At 38.9% G+C, this 20,594-nt stretch overlaps 1 protein-coding gene across 1 annotated transcript; it reads right to left on the bottom strand.

The window, feature by feature from the left end:
• Window positions 1-1,118: 1,118 nt before the first annotated feature.
• BBS7 (Bardet-Biedl syndrome 7) lies at window positions 1,119-20,390 on the bottom strand. Its single transcript, XM_065837821.2, has 19 exons — window positions 20,280-20,390; window positions 19,826-19,891; window positions 18,790-18,852; window positions 17,805-17,980; window positions 17,029-17,215; window positions 16,264-16,336; window positions 15,193-15,309; window positions 13,792-13,922; window positions 12,856-12,940; window positions 11,086-11,188; window positions 10,348-10,540; window positions 8,817-8,891; window positions 7,696-7,761; window positions 5,459-5,598; window positions 4,319-4,483; window positions 3,934-4,043; window positions 3,721-3,824; window positions 2,294-2,417; window positions 1,119-1,341 (listed from the first exon to the last, which is right to left on the bottom strand). The coding sequence occupies exons 1-19, from the start codon at window positions 20,313-20,315 to the stop codon at window positions 1,205-1,207; spliced, it is 2,151 nt and encodes a 716-aa protein (XP_065693893.2). The 5' UTR covers window positions 20,316-20,390; the 3' UTR covers window positions 1,119-1,204.
• Window positions 20,391-20,594: the final 204 nt, after the last annotated feature.

Raw genomic sequence — 20,594 nt, 5'->3', positions numbered from 1 at the left:
GCTCTGCGAGGCGCTGGGCGGGGCCTGGGGACAGGGGGTGGGGCTCGGCGGGCGGTGCCCTCCGGAGCGCGGCGGCGGGAAAGGCACGGGGCGGGGGCGCGGGGGAGCCGCCCGGACCCGGGGCGAGAGGAGGGGGCGGGAACCGGGAACCGGCCTTACCGGGCCGGGGCAGAGCTGCTCGGCCCGGCCGAACAAAGCCGGAGCGCACGGCCCGCGGCTGCACCCCCGCTGCTGGGGCCTGCAGGGAGGGAAGCGGCCCTGCCCGCTCCCGCGGGAAAAGCAACTTTCCATACGTGCCTTTCCTTTTAGTGGAGCAAGTTATCCCTTTTTACTTCACTTAGGAACAAATGTCTATAGCCACAAGGTGGTTAATGTCTTTTAACTTTAAATAAAAACGAGATGGAAGATGCCAAAGACCGGGAGATATGAAATGAAGAACGCAGAGCACATGAGAAGCACGGAGGAAGTTTAATGCCGCACGCTCTCTCTACAAGAGTTAATTTGTAGCTTTCAAAGTAGCCGTGTTTAGTTTAAAATCCACATCTAGTTCTTCCCCGCCTGCACGCAGCAGCTCCCCCAGCCCCGTGAGCCCGGTGCCACTTTACAGCGCACTCAAGATCAGAGTTCTGCATAGTTTAACACCTGATTTTCTTCTAAACCTGGTTAAGTCTCTGAAAACAAGTGTCTTCATGCATTTTTACAATGACACAATAAAGACTAGTGCATGTAGCCTTTAACAGTAATGAAAACATTTTTGCAAAACAGGTATTTGGTATTTATATTGAAGTTTTCTTCAGCTATGAAGAACATTGTGTATATAGAAACCTCACTGATTTAACACAAGTAAAAGCTTATATGAATTAAAATTGACTACTGTATTCAGTATCTTAATAAATATGCATAAAAAGAGCTGACAGTACAACAAAATATTAAAATAGTGTTTTTCTTAAAATGTCTTTTGGACTTGATATTGAACAGCCTTGATAAGAAAAGGAAAGGGGAAAAGGGAAAGGGTAAAGGGAAGATAGAAAGAGAAGGAGAAGGAAAAGGGGAAAGAGAAAGAGAAAGAGAAAGAGAAAGAGAAAGAGAGAAAGAGAGAAAGAGAAAGAGAAAGAGAAAGAGAAAGAGAAAGAGAAAGAGAAAGAGAAAGAGAAAGAGAAAGAGAAAGAAAGAGAAAGAGAAAGAATACTTTGCTTTTTCCTTGTCAGGCTGCAGACTCAAAAAAAGCAATTAGTCCATCTTGATCACAGCCATCCAGTATTTCCAGAAGAAGAGGAACTTTTGTTTTCACATTGGTGCCTTTAAATTTAAATTTATCTATGAAGAGATCTGTGATCATACCTGCAAAGGTAAAGTCCCAGGATTTAGTATTGGCCTTGTTTTCATTATGAGGTGTCTCTACTTTTAACTTGTTACGTACCAACTCTTCTAGATGATTTCGGGTTTATAGACAAGACACTTTGTAAACAATTATTTACTTTTAAATAAATGAAAAAACACTGTTAGAACAGCCCTGATTCCAGCTTCATTCCCACATGTGTATTTCTGCCTTGAAATGACCTCTCTCAAGAGGAACCAGCGCAAGACAGGTGATGAGGACTCTGCCTACACTGTATATACTGAGACTTATTACAGCTGGTGCCCAGCAGTGATGCTCCGAGCTGAAAGTTGCACAGAGAACACCAGAGGTTACAGAACTTCCTTCACTAACTTAGATCATCTCCCGAGAGTCTCCCTTCCCACCCCATGTGCATTTTTCTGATGTTTTGTAGAATTTAACCACTCAGAACTTAATCACTCATTGAACCTGGATACATTCTTGAATGCCATCCTGAATTTGAACATGATCCTTAATCGTGTCCATAAAGACAAGAATCAGAATATAAAAAGCTGTCTATTAAATGAAAAGCAGAAAAGTCACTTGCAAATAATCCTGGTATTTTCATTCTCAGTGATAATGCTTGTGATGCCAAATCAATGTTAGAAGTTCTCAGGTGAACAATTCTTAAGAACCTTAAGAACCAAGCCTGTAGTAGCACAGAAGCCATTTTCAGTATGCACGAGGTTTTACTGCCTCACCTTTAACCTTCAGATCTCTATAATGAAAATCATCGTGTAAATATGCAACCTTGGCTGTATGACCAGACGGACATATATATACTTATATACCTATTGTTGTCCTGAAGCTACCCTAGTGTACCCCCTACTGACTTCGTAACTATGACAGGCATGTCCAGGGTGCTTTCTGGACATTAATTTGCATTTAAACAAAATGTTGAATTGATCAACAAACCATAAAGTCTCTCGAGATGTGCAGGTCGTTTCTTGTATTCCTCAAGCAGCTGATCTGCCTCCTCCAAAATGTTGCGGTATTTTGGTAGCAAGAAGTCCACGTTTCCTTCATGAACTTGTAATTCCTCAAAGACATTTTAAATCGTTAGAGTTAAGAAGAGTTAAGTATCATAAGAGCATAAAAGTAAGAAGTGAAGCTTGGGTCTGACAGGAGAAAGTACTTCAGAGACAAGACAATCCCCTTCTAAACTAGCAAGAGTTACTTTCAAAGCGCCTCGTTTTCCAGCCTTCTAGCAAAACGCCGAATGTTACTTGTCACTTCATGGACTAGATTCTCAAAATCCTGTGTATTACGGCTTCCAGCTCTCAGTACCACCAGAACAGGGTCACTCCACAGCCCAGACCAATTTAAGATGGGCAATAGTATAGATCTTTTTATTCCCCACAGAGAGACTGTTATTTTCTAGATGAAAAGTAGTTATTTTATGCATCGTGTGTCTGCTGGGACAACAGATTTCATCAATCACCAGATTATTTTACTGCCTATGAATAACATATTATCCAAATAATGAGTGACAAAAACTCGTTAAAGGAGATTTGCTGCCAAATAAAAAGCCTAGAACAAGAACTAAACACTTTCTCCAAGATGTGCAACATCATTATTATTGTACAAACATAACACACATTAAGAATAAGTTATTATTCCCTACCTCACCAGTTTGTGAAATCGAACCCAAGTAAAATACTTTTAGGGATAATAAAGATACACACTGTGTTCTTTGGTAGTTAATTTTTCTCTAACTAGAGTTCTGACAACTAGTATATGATTCCAAAGGACAAGAGAGAATCAGATGTTCATTTTCCTCTCCCCTCTGCCTCAAAAAAACACACCAAAAGTGATGACAGCAAGTTTCTGATAATAAAATCCTGGTTGTTGGAAAAGTTCGTGAACTGAGACAAGTTGCCTAACAGGTACCTCCCAAAGACTAACCGTTGAGGAGAGTATTAAGCAAAATATTAATAAACAGATAATTCAGAAATTATGACACACTGGGATGAAATACCAAAGCAAAGAAGTTTCATCCGGCATGGATGATCATACCCAGATCTAAAAACTTTAAAAAGTTAGTGGAAAGAGACAAAGAAGGAACTGGAAAAAAACAGCAGGCAAAAAGAGATCATTACATGATAGAGCTGGCTGCATTCTACTGTCTGATTTAGTCAGTAATCCTACATGACATCCACTAGTTCCATAGGCAAATGGGAATTTTACTGTTAAGTCTGTCTCGCAGATAATTAAAATACATGTCCTGGGAATAGAAACGGAACAGGTACCACTATGGAACGCATCTGACTTGAGCCACACAGCTTGGTATCTGACAACATAATCCCCAATAAAAATTCTTCCATGGGAGTTCAGGTACTTACCCGCAAAGCATCTATTAAGTGAACTTTCTTGGCCAACAGCTGCTGATACTCTAATTTGGGGTGGATAAGCTTTAATGTGTGCCTCACAGATTCTTCATTTACATCTAGTAGGGAGTCAAAAATAACCCAAACAAGAAAATGAATAATACATATTCCATTTATAAGAATATAAAATTAAGTCAAGAAGAACACAACAGAGAAAAAAAGTTTTACCATACGATATGTTGAGATTAATCTTCCTTTTAGTAGCCTCTTTGGAAAGCACATCTTTTAGGATGGATATTGTAGAAATGTTGTCAGACTTAAAACATCCCTCACCTTTTCTATAAAGGAAGAAAAAAGCAGGTTTTGGACCAGCCTGAAGAAAAACTCTATTCGAGCTATGGATTGCATCACTACTGGATAGTGATCACCCCTGCTAATGTTGAACAATCCTTTTTAAGAAAGATTCCCGTTCTCTTTAATGGGAGTTTTGATGGCGTTGGAGCTTGAGAGGGAACAGTGGGATGTGCATGGAACGATACCCACAGGCTGGGCAGGAATGAAAAAGACAGAAGCCCCAGCGTAGTCACATTGCGCTTCAGCAACTGTATTTTACCTGTAAGTACTTTCAAGCTGTGTACCCAGGAAGGTGTTTTGAAAATAAAACGTGATACTCTCTCCAGCGGGAGTCTTTTCAGGCACTTCAGGCAAGCAAAACACAACCCAGGAGTGAATTTCAGCAAAACTGAACTGGCCTTTGAGCGTCAGTGTATTCATGGGCCTATGACATTATGAAATTAAAAAAAATGTGATTAATCATATAAAGAAAGGGCATTGTCAGTGCACTGGTTATCCTTACGAAAAAGTTGGTTACATTAGGTTGTTTCCTTTTAACCAACATGCTGTAAAAAGGCAGGTATCTTGCTAAGTAGTTATATATTGCTGATTACATCTGCTTTTCTGTATTTCAAGACAAAAAGCTATGCGTACATGCAAATTTTATCTCATAGGAGGCATGTCAGAACTGGATAAGAAACTAGTTGGAAGTTCCTGACGTGTCCCTTTTCAAGTTGTTAAACCTGAAACTAATGTAAATAACTGACAACACAATAACTGAGCCTCAACAGTCTCCCATGCTGTAAATCACAGACCTGTCGCTTTTATCAAGAATGAGGCACAATGGAATATGTTTGCACATCAAGTAAAAGCATTTGGTAGTGATCCCTCAGTTTTGTTTTAGAACACTCAACATCTTGGTGGTAATACGAGATGTTAATTGGGGGTAGGGAAAATCAAATATAAATTGCATAAAATAGTAAGGTCCAAACAGAGGGAAAGGGGAGGGGGAAAAAAGTCTCAGCTCTGTTTTGGGGCCAAATTAGCTATGGGAAAGAGTTACATTTAAAGGGTGGAGGGCAGATGGAGACTGAAACTGAAAAGACTGCGGTTGCTAACACAGGAGAGTTTCCTTCCTACCACACCCTCTCTTCCCACACATGGGGTTGCATTATAACCCAGGCCAGTAAAATGAAAAATAACCTGAAAACAAGGGCAGAGAATGGCAAGGAAAGCAGAAACCCGCTAAATCTGCATGTTCTAACTGATAAAGCTGATGAAAACTGATGAAATGGAACTACAGGCTGCTCGAACTTGTAGGTTAGGAATTACACACATAAGTTTATCGAGTAAACATTGTTTCAATTGGACTGTGTGAGTTTTTCAAGAGAAAAAGGCACTGATTTTTCTATGTAAATACCTGTCATGGTCAATAGAATGAGTTCTCTGATGAAGCGAAAGTGGTTTAATTTGATATTGATGAACTTGGCAGGTTTTTGGTTGAATTCTTGGTGTTACGTATGCTTGAAGTGTCCCATACTGTCCTTCAATTGATCGAACCTGCAGAAATAAAAGTAGAACCCACAAACAAGAATAAAAGATTAAATCAACCACAATTTGGAAACTGGTGGATATTTGACCTTCAAAACTTATTAAAGAAAAACTGTAGATTTTCTGCAGTACTTCAAGAATACTTAAAGTACTATATTTACTTGATAGTGCAGATAAATAGAGCAGATCAAGAATGTTTGAAACTAGATGTATTAGCGTCCAATGAAGTGCTGCTATATTAGATGAATGAAATACCGAGGAAATAAAACCCACTAACTTACTTTCTGATTAGTTGAAATAAAAAGTCTGTAACTTGATTCTCATTGTTCACTGGTCCTATTACTTGTCTTTTTTTTTTTTTTAAGACAAAACAATATATGCAGTAGCAGCTGGCATCAAAGAATTTAAAAGAATAAACAAAATTTCAAAACATTAATTCATTTCTTTGTAACAATGGAAGTTCTTCCTGAGCTATTTTTGGAAAGCAAGCCAGATTTAAGTTCAGTTCTCAGCATACCCAACAGCAGGAAGCACAAACACATCCAGGACATGGCGTGCACTCCCCACACCCCTGCGCACACAGCAACGCACCAGTCACCTCTGTGCTGAGAGCAGTTCCACAGACTGCACTAAGCCCTCTGTCACCTGCCAGTTACACAGAACTGACAAGAAACACGAGTGTGTCCCACAGACAACACAGCCAGGAAAGTTGGCAGAACAGCTACTGAAACAGCTTCATACAAGCAAAAGAGCAGAGTGGAGTTCAAGTACTGGTCTGCTTTATAACTTTGATTACATCCCATAATTTATAGGCTCTCAGAAGTCAAAAAGCAGTGTTTTGCAGGAAGATACCCACTTCAATGTTTTTAATAAAAATAAGTTAGTAAAGAGCTCCTTTGGAAATAAAATCACCAAGACTTAGAAGTTCTATACTTTGCATGTGCATAGATGAAATACAAAAAAAGAACAAACTCCATGTGGCAGGTGTAAACCACCAGAGATCCTCAAGATACTGCAGCGAGGCAGCAGAACCTCTGCAGATCAAATCCATCACATCAGGATCCAAATGCAAGAGTGACAGTACAGAGTTTTGATGACACACAACAGCAAGTTTATCATTTTATTAGTGGGAGAGTAAAAGAAACCCTCTTTTTGTGTATCATGAATGCATATGATTTGTTTTCTTTCGTTATTTACTCTTTACCCAGTATTTTCAATAGTAAAGGTGGCCAGGGTCATACCTCTAAATTCAAATAAGAGAACTGAGGCACAGGGAGATGAAGTGACCTGTTCAGGATCAACAGGCACACTAATCGCCTTTCTTAAGAATGGGACCCGGGAAACAAGTCTGAGTTCTGCACACAAGGTCCATTACTGCGACATCACCAAAAAAGGCTAACAAGCCCAAACTTCCTCACATTTGATGCATCTTATGCAGGTTTAAATTCTAATAATAATCTTTTGACTGAGAGTCTTACATAAATAAACATGTATTGCATTAGGAGGCTGCAGTGTTAGGTGACTACATAAAGAGAAAACCCAGAGCCTATGCACATCTTGAGGGTTTTCATAATCATTATTTCCTTCATTATTTCCCCCAGTGGTGGCCAGAAAATGTGTGAATCTGGTGGATCATTAAAAATAAACCCCAAAAGACCCCCGTAAGCATGAAATGACCAGATTTGCTTCCTCTCCAAAACACAAATCCAGTCTATATTCCCTGGTTACTTCCTGGCATAAATTCCCTCCAACACTTCCAAGGACAAACTGTGCCAGAGATTTCCTTCCCACACCTCTTGTCACTTCAAGTTCCACACAGGTATTTTTCAAGTATTTTCACAATCTGTGATTTCCCCACTGCTTTCATCAGACAGACACTCAAGAAGGACCCCAGGCTCTCCTCTGAAGTAACACATTTTCAGAAACCTTTAGAAACCCTACAGACAAATATAAACGAACACAAGCCCCAGACTAGAAGGTTCTTGGGAAACAACCAACATTAGGAAGAAGAACGATCATTTGCTCGGGCTAAGCAGTCAGTCGAGGTAGAGATCTCTCCATTCCCGAGCATGAATTTGTTATGGTAAAGATTTTGGAGCACTTTACCTTAAGCTCAAGTCTCGTAGTATTTGCTTGGCATCGGTAAGTTGCAAGAAGAAAGTTGCTATTTGGCTGTAAACAGACAAAAAAATACAAAACAGGTCTGTGGATTCACAAATGTTCTACTAGTCTGTTTTAACTGAAAACATGTAAAGTTTTTGCTATTTATGTACAGCTATTTTACAAAAGTGAAATATAAAAAGTAATCTTTGGTTTCCTTGGATACTTCAATTAATTTTCTTGATGATATAATTTTTTAAATTTCCCTATATATGTAAAAATCAACTGAAGCCTCTTATAGTCTTCAATATCACCATAAAAATTATACAGATAGCCATTTTTCATCTGAGGAATGCATCTGTAAACCTGCCCCATCCATTTGCACTGTTAGTCCAGCATCCAAAAGCTAAAGCAAGATCGGTAAGAAAACACACCGAAAAAAGCTAAATTAATCATCACGACTAACAAGAAACTTAAAATAAAAAATGTTCATTTCTGAAAACTCCACCGTAGACGTGGTGGAGTTTGCAATGACGTGCAAATTTAGTCCTTTAATCTAAAATACTTAGAGGATCATTACAATGAAAGACTTAACAGAAGATTTTCACAATGCTAAGATAGTTTCTGGATTTTCCTCCAGCCTTAAGCATCATTAGTAATTCTATAAGTGGTTAAGTTTATAATTATAATATAAAAAATGCACTGAAACATATGACTCCTGACACAGCAGAATTTTTACATTCTGAAGTGATTTTTAAGAGACACAGAAAAAGAATGTTCTTCACTTAAATTACTTTGAAGTAAATACATGTGTGACTGGCAAATCCAGAGAAGGGAGCAATATTGAACGGGTCTCTCACACTCCTGATCGTGCAGGAAAAAGCACGAGAGCAGTTGTTCCTGGATCCTTTGGCGCATATTTAGCATTGCCCTGTGTCAATACTTGCCACTACCTCCGAATTCCACAGTATCTGTGATGAAGTTAAGCTTTCCAAAATGACCAAATGAGTAGTTTAACTCACTATATTTAACATTATAAATATATACATCCAAATTCTATTTTAATATACAATATTAAGAGCTTTCATCACGCGATCTCTATAAATACCACCCTTTTTTTCACTCACCTCAGAGTCACAGCTGCTAAAACTAACAACAGCAGAATTTTTATCCACATCCAGCAAGTCTAGTGGGACATCACTCTGCAGCACATACGAGGAAGGAAAAATAAAGAGCTAAAGTTCCTCAGTAGCTTCTGATGCATATCCTCTAACTGTCTTCAATTATTTTAATAAGGGAGAAGCAACAATCACTTCATCCAAGAGGCAAAAGCCCAAGGGACACACATCTCACTGCTTAGCATTTAATCCCAGAGTAACACCAAGATCTTTCTCTTACTCCTTTACGGAGTCCTGAGCTCCCGCGTGGCTGGCCGACAACAACGAGTAACTCTCTTTCAAACACGTATGAAGTGTATTAATGACTCAAGTGTTTCACTGTTTTCACAGGAGGTTTACAATATTCATTCCGGAAACCAACAATCATATCAGATAATTATTGATGATCCTTTAACTTACAAGAACACCTCTGACATGAATCACTTCTTATCTACATGTGTTTTCACTGGAATTAAAATTAAATCTAACACTGCTTGGGAAATCAGATTAAATGGTATTAGAATGATTAATTACTTGTGTCAGGAAACATTGATAAATATGTAACATGCTTCCTAAAATAAGATTTTAAAACCACTTTTATCATCTTCTGACAGCACAGGAATACCAGACACCGCTTTATATTTCTTTAAAGAAAAAGCCATAAGTTCTAAACTCCGCATTAAGTTCAGGCCTAGATGAAACAATTTGATTATTCCTCACTTAGCGATGGGAACTGCAGATACTATAAAGCTGCAAATTAGCTGTAGCTTAGCATTTCTCTAATAACATCCTCAATAAAAATAAGATTTTTATTAAGAAGCGAAGAATGGAATCCTGCAGTAATTCTCTCCCATTTGTTACGGCAAATTCACCTAACAAATCCCTCCTTGTCAAATTTTTCTCCCCATGCGTATCTCAAAAGAAGCCAATTCAGTACCACTACGTTTTCTGAGTACCAAAGATATTTTAACATTAATTTCAGCTGATGCAGTAGAAGGAATAACTAATTAAGGTTGCTCTGCTTGACATGAGTATTTATCACCAACTGCATACAAATCAAATGCTCTTCCACATTGAAAGTGCACAGGTGGCCCACACCATTCTACAATTAATTTTCCACTAGATGGCACTTAACCGGCAAGTGAGAATCTGCACCTAATTTAAGATTTACTGAGATAATTGCTGTTTAAATATGGAGGGACATGCAAAAGCAAACATAAAAGTTGCATAGAAACCTGCTAGCCCAGTAGGCATTTTAGTCTATTTTGGTAGCATAACATTGCTCTGTTCAATAAAGGTTTAAGACGTATTTGTTTCCGAAGAAGCATTTACAAGTTACTTCAACCCTGCAATGCTATACGCTTCAGGTTCCTCTTATAACAATTCAGACATTTAAAACTCAATGTATTTAAGGTACTATAATTTGGCTTTTTAAACTGGAAAGTCTCTGAATGTTTTATTTACAGATCAAGAAAGCCAACAAGAACAAAACTACACTCACCTGTACCAGGACAATATCTATAGCTGTCTGCACCTCCAAGATGAGGCTGTAGCTGGCATCATCCTTATTTAATGTAAATTTATCATTCACACTAAATGCAGGTACTGATGAAACAGCAGTACTGGATTGAGAAGACTGCTGGTATTTTTCACGTTCCTGAAGTACTTTAATCTGTAAGTGTTCCAATTCATTCCTAGAAAAGGGAAACCACATATAATGTCTTTTATAAAAAAAAATCTATAAAAGCTACCACAGAAATTAAGTATACTAAGCTTGCAAGGCAATCGTGTTTATCGTCTGTTCACCATTTTCCCACCACAAGTGACGGTTGATCCCCCTTCCACATACACAATCAAGACGAAATATAAACTATAGAACATGAAAACATAGATTCTACCGCACTTTGCCAAAAGAGATTTCTATGAATCACAGGAAAGGACAAATTTTTCCTTCAAGAGTATAATGCATTTTTAATTATATGCCATTTAGAAGCTATAAGCAGCACAGGAATCTTATCTTGCCAATACTGAAGAAAAGGCATTAAGACATCATAATGTACAGGCAAGATAGCAAGAGACTGTGAAATGAGGCTGCTATTCACTTCTACTTTGAAAAGGCTTGATTCTACTTCTAGATACATTAACGATACAGAAAATCCAGTGAGATAGGAAGGAAAGACAACATTTCAGCTTTTAACGTTTCAATTCTTCCATTTAAATTTCTCCCTAGCACAATTACCTTAAGGACGAAATCTTGCTCTGCATTTCTTGACTTAATTTTAGTTCTTCAGCTGATCCACCTTCTCTATGGACAGGTTCTGTAGTCAGTCCTGTCAGCCAGCCTAAACCAATAGATGAAGTTTATATTCCTCATAAGCCTTAAAGAAAAGTCTACATTCAGCTTTTGTATGTGTGGAATGATGCGTGTTCCAAGTACTGGGTAGACAGAATCAAGACTTAATTTAATCCTTTCTTTGAAGAATTAATGTAGACACTCAGTATGATTTTTATGGGTTTCATTCCTAACTTACAGATTGAAAAACACTACTTACTCTTTTTCATTTAGTACTTCAAGCAATAAATGCTTCTGTGGCAATGTTTAACCAAGTGTTTACATTTTTTCTCACCTCTGTTTCTCTGATGAAACCTTGAATAATCTGCAGTACTATAGTTCAAAACAAAACAAAACAAAGCCGTGCAATGTGTTTATAGCAAACTGTATGTAGGATGGTGTGTTTTGAGATTGAATGCTGCCAGTTAAAGTGAAAAAAAAGAAGTATTTTTGCTTTCTTAACTACATTTACTTATAAAAGCAAATACTAACTGATTATATCCTGACACCCCCGGAATGATATGCAGACTTGAATGGGTGTTTATAGTTCTAGTTACCTCATGTAATGCAAGCAAATAGTAAGGCAGCATTATTGTAACGTGCATCATAGAAGCTGACATGTCCACAATGTTTCACATTCCTCAGCTATCCACTCCAAGTACCAAGAAATCCTAACAACAAAGCATGAATTTTGAAAAAAAAAAGCCAATCAAACAAAAAACCACTATGTAAGTCGTCCACTGCCAAGCTTCAAGTGTAACCTTTACTGCTGGACTGTGGCCACTGCCCATGCAAATCCACAGGTGAATATAGGGTTTTGTTTTTTGCTTTATTCTATGATCCATGGATCTTTACAATATTCCCAGAGGCACTAAAAGAAGCCACACAGGACTTCAGCCACAGCATTGCTGCAACGTGTCAGACCAAAACAATTCATATGAGGTGAGGTACAAAAACATTTTAATCATCCAAAGATGATTTAAGATAGATACTTGAACACCATTATTTCTTAGTAACTGGCTGAGAACTGTATCTTGCCAGAATATGTGCTTTTGAATATGAGTGGTCTCAGTAGGCTAATTTTTTAGTACTGAAGACAACTGAAGACAGGGAATGAGGAACGTTTTGGGTCCCTGCCGTTAACACCCGCAGAACGTTTATCGTGGCCTTGGTGACAGTGAGGCCAAGAGCTCGGATCTCACAGGGAGGCTGCTGAGATGCCTCACATGGGGAAGTTTTGTTTTCTACTAAAACCCATTTAGAGCCCTATGAAGTGGAAAAGGAAGGAAATTATATCAAAAACTGAAAAGAAAAAAAAATAAAAAGGATAAGCAGGTCTATCAATGTTGTTCATTAAAAAAAAAAATAATCATTCATTCAGACATACCACATTCATTATTTCATCACAGATAGTCATCTACACTTGTGAATAACCAACCGTTGTGTTACACAGCAGCTCACATTATAAGCATCTCAAAATTTATAATATAGTTTCAGTGTAGGAAACATTTTTTGAACTTTAAATATGAAATTAGAACAGATCCTTTCAACAAAACATTATCCTGGTTCCAATCAGGACAAAATGTTAAGAGGTGTGGGCTTCACTAACAATATAGCCTGCTTCATATTTATCATCACCATATGCAACATTTATGGAGTAAATGATATGAAGCTTACCTGAGTACGTGGCTGCTAAAATTTCATCATAGCCGTCTTTTCCTACACAGCCACCCTGGATTGATGCAATGCTCTCAGATAAAGCCTTCAAATAAACACATTCAAGCAGAGGGAAATATCACTGCACTCATTTTAGAAGTTTGGGGTTTTCTTTTGTGGGGATTTTAAGTGTTTCACTTCTCCTTTAGCTGCATCACGAAATATCTACATAGGTGCACAATACCTGGACCCACACAAGAGTTAAGCTGGCTGATGACTTTCATAGATAAACTGAGCTGTTTTAATAAATGTATTCCAGTTCTACTGTGCATAACAGAGACGCAAGAAGGCAGTCTAAAGCAAAACACAAATGTACAACATTGTTCCAGCAGGAATTAGGGATCTGACCAAAGGGTAAAATATTCACTATGGATTAGATCCCTATTTTAACAATTCCTAACTGAAGTAATTATGCTGTATAAAGTCCTGAGTACTTTCAGTCAACACAGACTATAAACAATATGGGACTGTTTTTTCACAGAGTGAGCAGCACTGTATTAAACTTCAGTAGTTAACAGAGCCAGAGCTTCGACGCACCCTAAGCACCACTTTGGTTTTTGCTCAGATTGGGACCATTTCCCTTTCTGGTTCTTAAGTATTAGGGCACTGCTTTGAAGTTCATACTGTGGACATTACAGAGCAGAGAAAGTAAACAAAAACAAACCAACCAACTACCCCCCTTCCCTTTACCCCCCCACCAAAAAAAGGACACACAAACCCAAAAAAACCCCAAACAGAGACAAACAACAGCAACACCTATACACACAAAAGACCAAACTATACCTCGCCACACGTGTTTTAGCAGTAACGGTCTTATAAATAAATCATGTTTTGAAACACAGAACTTTTCAAAATTTGCTTTTCCAGCAAAGAAGAGTAGGATGAACGTGGGCTTACATGATCATATCGAAGGACAGGATCATCTGTACTCTCAAAACTATAAACTTCTAGTATTCCATCATCTCGTCCAATGAGTAATTCTTTAACTCCATCTCCCGTAATGTCAAAACTATCAATACATAAGATACCTAATGAAAAAAGAAAACAAAACCATTTACTTCATCTTTATTTATGACACAATAATATACAGGCCACACTAAACTACATAGAAAGCGATCCTTGGTCAGCTTTTAAGGTTTTATTAACGCTGTATCTGGATGAGTCCACTAGAGGGCTGAAGTTCCTCACCTGTGCCTGAGGTTCAGGGCTGTACAGTGGGTTTTGCAGCAATCAATTCTAAATCAAAACCAGCACAGTTCCCTTGGTGAAAAGCACCCAGAGACCCCTTCTGATGTTCCCATAGCTTAGTCAAACACTCTCCCAGATGAACTATGCCTGTCCACACCACTGTAAGGTTACCAACTGAAGAGGAAAGCGTTCTTTGATTCCTATAGTTGACTTCAAGTTATTTTCAAACATACTGTGAATTCTGGGTAAGGTGACAGAAAGAGGGTTCCGACTCGTGCCAGACCCAGACTGGGTTTGCACTGCTATGCAACATGTTAGTGGATAAACCCACTAGTAACACACAGGGAACAGAGACTTAGGGTCTGGAAGAAGGAAAAAGCACTGAGAGTTTGTAGAATTAATATGAAAAACAAGATGGAATTTAACTGTTACAGCCCTTTCATATTTCATATGAAGAGAAAGCACATGCTAAGAAGCCTTTTAAGAAAATAATTTAGCAATAGCTTTTATAAGATCATTAAATTAAATAATAAACATACTGTTCCCGGTCTTCTGTACAAACAAAGAAGGGTTAATGGATGCTGCAGAAGCAGCAAACCAAGGCTAAACCAGGGAAAGTACTGTGCCATGCTCTGACCAGTTAAATCTCATTGTGGAGCTTTAATGAAAATCTTATTCCATCTTCAACAAAAATCTGGATTAAAAAAAAAGGTCTCTCAGGGAAGATGCTAACCTGGGACTTTAAGACCACTGAACATGTGAAAAATCTTGCAAGTGTATTTGCATTTAGAAATAGTAACCAAAACAATAAAAACTTTGTGACCGTGTTTGAATCAACATGGTTTTACAAATGGCACCTTAAAAATACGGTAAAAACAGAAGTATACTTAAGTACATGAAACAGTATACACAGACAACCCAAAGCAAACCAAACTGATTAGAATAATTTATAAGAAGATCAAAAGAATAAAAGAGAGCTTACTGATATCAATATCACATAATTGCAACATGCCTCCAAAGTATCTACAAATAAGACTTCCTGATAATTATACTGGTAATAAAGCCTCAGCTACACTGGAAGACTAAAGAGTGAGAGACTGAGACACATACCTCCTCGCTTTTTTTCATTTCCAATTTCCCACTTAGGTATAGGCTTGGAACCAGTAATCTGGACAAGACCCAGTTTACCATCAGAAGTTCCAAACACAATTTCTTCTCCAGAATCACCTAAACGCATAAACTGAATTTAGAATTGATAAAAGCAAGTGCATCCATTTCAAACACTTGAAAATATCATGTAGTTACGCTCCACAGCCCAAGGGAAAAATCAAACACTAACATTACTGTTGTGTAACAGGACTGTCAGGCTTTAAAAATAAACACAAATACATGCAGAACTGCAGCTGTTCTGTTAATTTCTTCACAGCTAATAATCTGCTGTGTGTGAATGCCCCCCTGCACTAGAGTTCTGCCAAAAAGCAGTTCATAATCCCCTACTTTAAATTTCAGCCAAGATAGGCTATTAAATCACCTTTACAGATGAGAAACTAAGAGATTCATTCAGAACAAACATTCAATAGAAAATGTTGTGCCAAGACTTAAGCAAGTAAAAACAACTTTTCCAAAACAGCTCTGAATGTCATTGTCACACAGTATAACTGAAACTAAATTAAGCACCAGATTAACACACTAAAGATATTTCTATTAGGTTAGCACAGATTAGCAAAATGGATGATCAAACTATTTTAAGCTTGATCCTTCCACAGTCTTAGTTTATGTGAACTCTACTCAATATTCTCATCCATCCATGGACAGATGCAACCAGTGATTCTAGTTATGGAAAAATCCATGTGTAAGAGAAGCCCAAACCCAAGAACTGGGCAAGAACCTCAAAAGTCCAGTTCCTCTTTGTACAATGAGATCACCTTACATCTCACTGCTATTGTAAAAGGCTTTCAATTAAATATGAATATCACTTAGGACTGTCCGAAACAGTCGTATGTGTGAGTATACATTTATTTGTATATACAAAATGACTTCACAGAGTCAGTTTTCTGCTGCATTTTTAACATCAGCTTAAAAATCAAGGCAAAATGTAATTAACAAATATAAGCAATAAAATCGTAAAAAATCCAGTAGAATAACATTATTTAGTTATGTGTATATTCAAAATCTTGTTACCCCCATTTCCACTGTTTAAAGCAAGAACAGTAGGTGGTCCAGGAACTTCTACTTCATACAGTAAATCAGATCCCTAAAGACAAAGAGAAATACCTTGAATGAGTTTTGACACGAACAAAGGAAAAAACACCACCAAAGACCAAACAACCAAACCTGAAAATGAAACAAAAAAAAAACCACCTACAAAACCAAAACAAATAGCCCCACAAACATCAGCACAAAATAATTATGGATTAAAATAATTGATATGCTTCACTTACACAAATTCCCAATACCTATGGAAGAAACATTTCTAAGCCAAAACAGAGTAAAGTTTCTATAAATAAAGTACAGGATTCTTAAAATGTGTTATTATTAAAAATAATCTGTGAGTTTGTCTGACAATTTAGTTAAACCACTTAATATCACTCGGATTTGTCACAACAGTAATTTGTGAGAGCAAGAATTTCAAACTATCTGATAGACTTACACATTTAATGCCCTTAGGTGAGCACTTTTAGTCAGAAGAGACCAATTTGTTATCTACTTCCATCTATGAATTCCAAAGCCTATTCATAATGGTTTTATTAATCCTCATTTTGCAAGTTTATAACCACAGTTTTCCTTTAAAAATAAAAGTACCAGCATTATAGACAGTAACACTGCCAACTGAGATCCATGCTTATCCTTATAATATTTAAGTCATGCTGATACGCTGATTCCCTAAAGAATTAGTCCAATTCTAAGGCATAAATTCATAAAACATAATTAAGCAAGCAGTTTAACCTGTAAAACTCTGAGGACTCTATCCTGACATGCAAGTATCGGTGTAATGCAATGCACTTTATCTACAGGAAGACAGAGAACATCATTGATTTTATCTCCTGATAGGAAGTAGTGCTGGTCTTTGCAGTCGCAGTAATGGTTATAGATATAGCTTGCACAGAGGAAGAGATCTGCTCCTGAAATATGCCTGGGAAAAAAGAAAACACGTCCTGTAGCATTTTCCCAGCATAGTAGCTGTGATAGTTTTTTAGCCCTACTACATGCATGCATCACTGCTTGCAGATTCGAGGCCCTAGTGCACCCTGCGAGCTGTTCCAGCTGTTTTAAGAAAAAGTTTCTTAACAATGCTCTAACCACATGCTCTCTATAGCTCTCAAATTTCCTATGTTGTCTTTGCATCCTAATAATATCTTCATTGAAATGTCATTAATATATTTTGATGATATTCATTCTTCTCAAGTCAGTTGATGTAAGACAACATCTTACACCATGATCCTGCTCTGCTACAGAGACATCAGACACCACAGCAGTGACCCCGCTCTGCTCAGCTGCATTTGCAGGGACGCAAGCACCTCCAGATCTCCCCCCCCAAATTTCCTACACCTCCTCAACTTCACCAGGATTTTCTAAGCTCCTTTCCACATGTCATGGCACAAGCTAAATCTGGGCTGACACTTAGCGTTACCTACGAGCACACAACACAACAAAAAATTATTTCAGAAAAATCATTAACAATCTGCCATGAATATGAAATGAATGCAAAATATTATACATACATAGCTTTGATGCTTTCAGTGAGGTTAGTTTCAAATGAAAGAAATTGTTTCCCTCTTTTCGTGAAACCTCTAACTTCTGATCCTGTAGCCACAAAAATTTTCTCTTGTGGTGTATTAAGAGCTCCTCCCAGCTCCAATCTTGCAATTTTTTGGCCTGGTAGTGTCTTGAACACCGGCTGTAAATAGAACAACAATTTTCATCATTACAATATTATATTTGTGGTAGTCTTTTAACACAAAGGATAATAGATCTGTTCTACAATTTCTTATAGAACTAAGGATACCAGGGGTTACATGCAGACAAAAATTTATCTGTACTTTTTAGTGTCACAAAGAAGTTAAGCATTTATAAGTCACTAAATATAAAATGCTGTAAAATATAATAAGCTAAGACTTTATTATTACAGTGTTATTCATCCATAGAAAAATTTCAGCATTATTGGTAGCTGTAAAATTAAGATACATATACTTCTTCCCTCTTACATGTTGCATTCTTATTCCAGACAACTACATAGATTTGTATTGCTATAGAGTTCTTATGAGCTGGCTGTGAACCTCACCAACAGGAAAAAAAAAAAAAAAAGGATAAATTTTTATTAAGTTGTGCATAAGTCTGGGCTCATAGAAAGCAATTTGTCAAAATCATTTCAGGTGACTGACTTAGAGAATCACTGCAAGTTTTTGACCAGTCACAGTAACTGAGTATGTGTAGAGATTTAAGCCTAACTAAACTGTAAACCAAAAGGTGTTAAATTGACCTTTTTTGTGATTGAACACTAGTGTCTGACTCTACAATTGTGGAGGACTATGTACTTGTCCACACATGAAGTCAGCAAGCCCTGACTGCAGATGGGTGTCAGTCCACAGCTCTACCTTGAGAGCTTCCACAGGTATCTGATTTCCCATGTCAATAAAAGCAGACTTTCAAACTTCATTAGGAAGAACACATAAAAAATAAAGCTTTAAGTTGAACATTTCCACTTACCACAGCTTCCCCTTTTTTTATGCCAAAACATGTAATGACCCCATCTTGATCTCCAACAACTACCTTCAAAAGTATAACACATCATTATTTTCTATTACATACATTCTATACATATTTTTTAAATAATACTTTCCCTATATTGATCATATTTTTCTGCATTTAAGTACTTTAAATTCTGCAGTACTTGATTGACATAGCTGTATGGGAATATACTTAGAAAGCCAGATAAACCACTACAGACAGGACACTAAAGCTTATGAACAACAGGTGAAGTGACAGCATTTACAGTCCTTTTTTGGTTTCTACTTGTAAATGTCAGCCACTGTCAGCTGGAACACTCCAGAAAGGTTTATTTGGCAAAGAATTGTATCTGCGTACTGAGAATTTACCATCAAAACAAAAAACTAAACTGTTTCTAATGAGTTTTCCTAACTAAGTTTCCTTAGCTTGAACTTATTATAAGGAAAATTAAAAAAATAAACCTTCCACTTGTATTAGTGGCAGCAAAACAGAGAAATATGCAAGAACATGTGAAATATCTTACAGACAGTCATCTTGAGTTACTGGAACGACCTTGACCAAAATAGAATGAGACAACAGAATGTTTCTGTACAAGAACAGATATTTACAATGTGTTAGCCAAACTGCCAGAGCGCGTGCAAGATCAAGTAAACCAATCGCAAGATAACTTTAAGTGCGTGAACAGCTAGCATAAGCCAATTAAAACAGAAAATTAAACGCGTGTACAACAGCTACTAACGTTGCGGAAATAAAGGGTCTCTTGGTTCACCCGCACCAGGAGTCCGTGTCGTCAATCCCTCAGGAACATCCTTGTGGTTTCAACAAAGACTTCAGTTTTGAAAATCCCTTATTGGTTCGGAAAGTTTTCCAGAAACAAATTCAGACTCTTTTTTTGTTTTTCTATTTTTTCAAAGCTTTTCCCTATGACACACCAACTAAAGCAACTCAACAGATCAGTCCCATGCCCACAGTTCACACCACACCGGGACATAAGTTCCGTGCAGAACCCACCGACCTTCTGCGTCGCCCTCCGGCCCGAGGCGGGAAGCAGCCTCATGGTCTTCTGAGCTGTCACTCCCACCTGTGCGGAGACACCGCGTTTGACAGGGGACGTTGGGTCCCGCCGGTGAACCCGCGCCCCAGGGACAGGGGGCTCAGCCCCACCGAGGGGCTCTGGGGCACCCGCACCCACATCTCAGCTACCGCGCCGCAGGTCAAATCGGCCGCTTCCGTCCACTGGCCGAGCCCCACGCACCCCCGGGCCGCGGGGGCAGCTCGTCTGCCCCGGGCCCGAAGCCAGACGCCTGCTGGGCCCGCCGGGAAGCGCCTTCCGTCCCAGCTCCGCCGCCGGGAGCACCAGGACCCTCCTCCGGCCTTCGCACGGACTCCCCCGCCCCTCATCGCCCGCAGTCGCCGTCAGTGCACCCCGCTCCCCCGGGTAACAGCGCCTCGGTGCCGCCCGGGCCCACCTGGAGGTAGTCGACGCGAGCCAGGCTGAGCTCCATGGCCCCAGCGGGCAGCGAAGCCCGCGCCGATCCCACAGCCCCGTTACCGCGGCAACCTCCACAGGCGGCCAGAGCCGCCTTCCCATTGGCTAGGTCTGACGGTGAGGGGGCGGGGCCGAGGCAATCGAGTGCCGCGATTGGACAGAGTACTGGGGCGGGGAAGCAGTGAGGGCGGAAGCGAGAGGCGGCGCTGGCCGAACCGCCCACCCGGCCCGGGGGAAGGAGCCGAGGGGGAGAACGGGGCTTGTCCGGCCACAGGTGGGCGCCAGAAGCGGAGGG

The sequence above is a fragment of the Patagioenas fasciata genome, chromosome 4 (genome assembly GCF_037038585.1).
Source record: "Patagioenas fasciata isolate bPatFas1 chromosome 4, bPatFas1.hap1, whole genome shotgun sequence".
Classification (NCBI taxonomy): domain Eukaryota; kingdom Metazoa; phylum Chordata; class Aves; order Columbiformes; family Columbidae; genus Patagioenas; species Patagioenas fasciata.
Note: the sequence above shows the minus strand (reverse complement) of the source record. Positions and strands in the feature narration are given on the sequence as shown.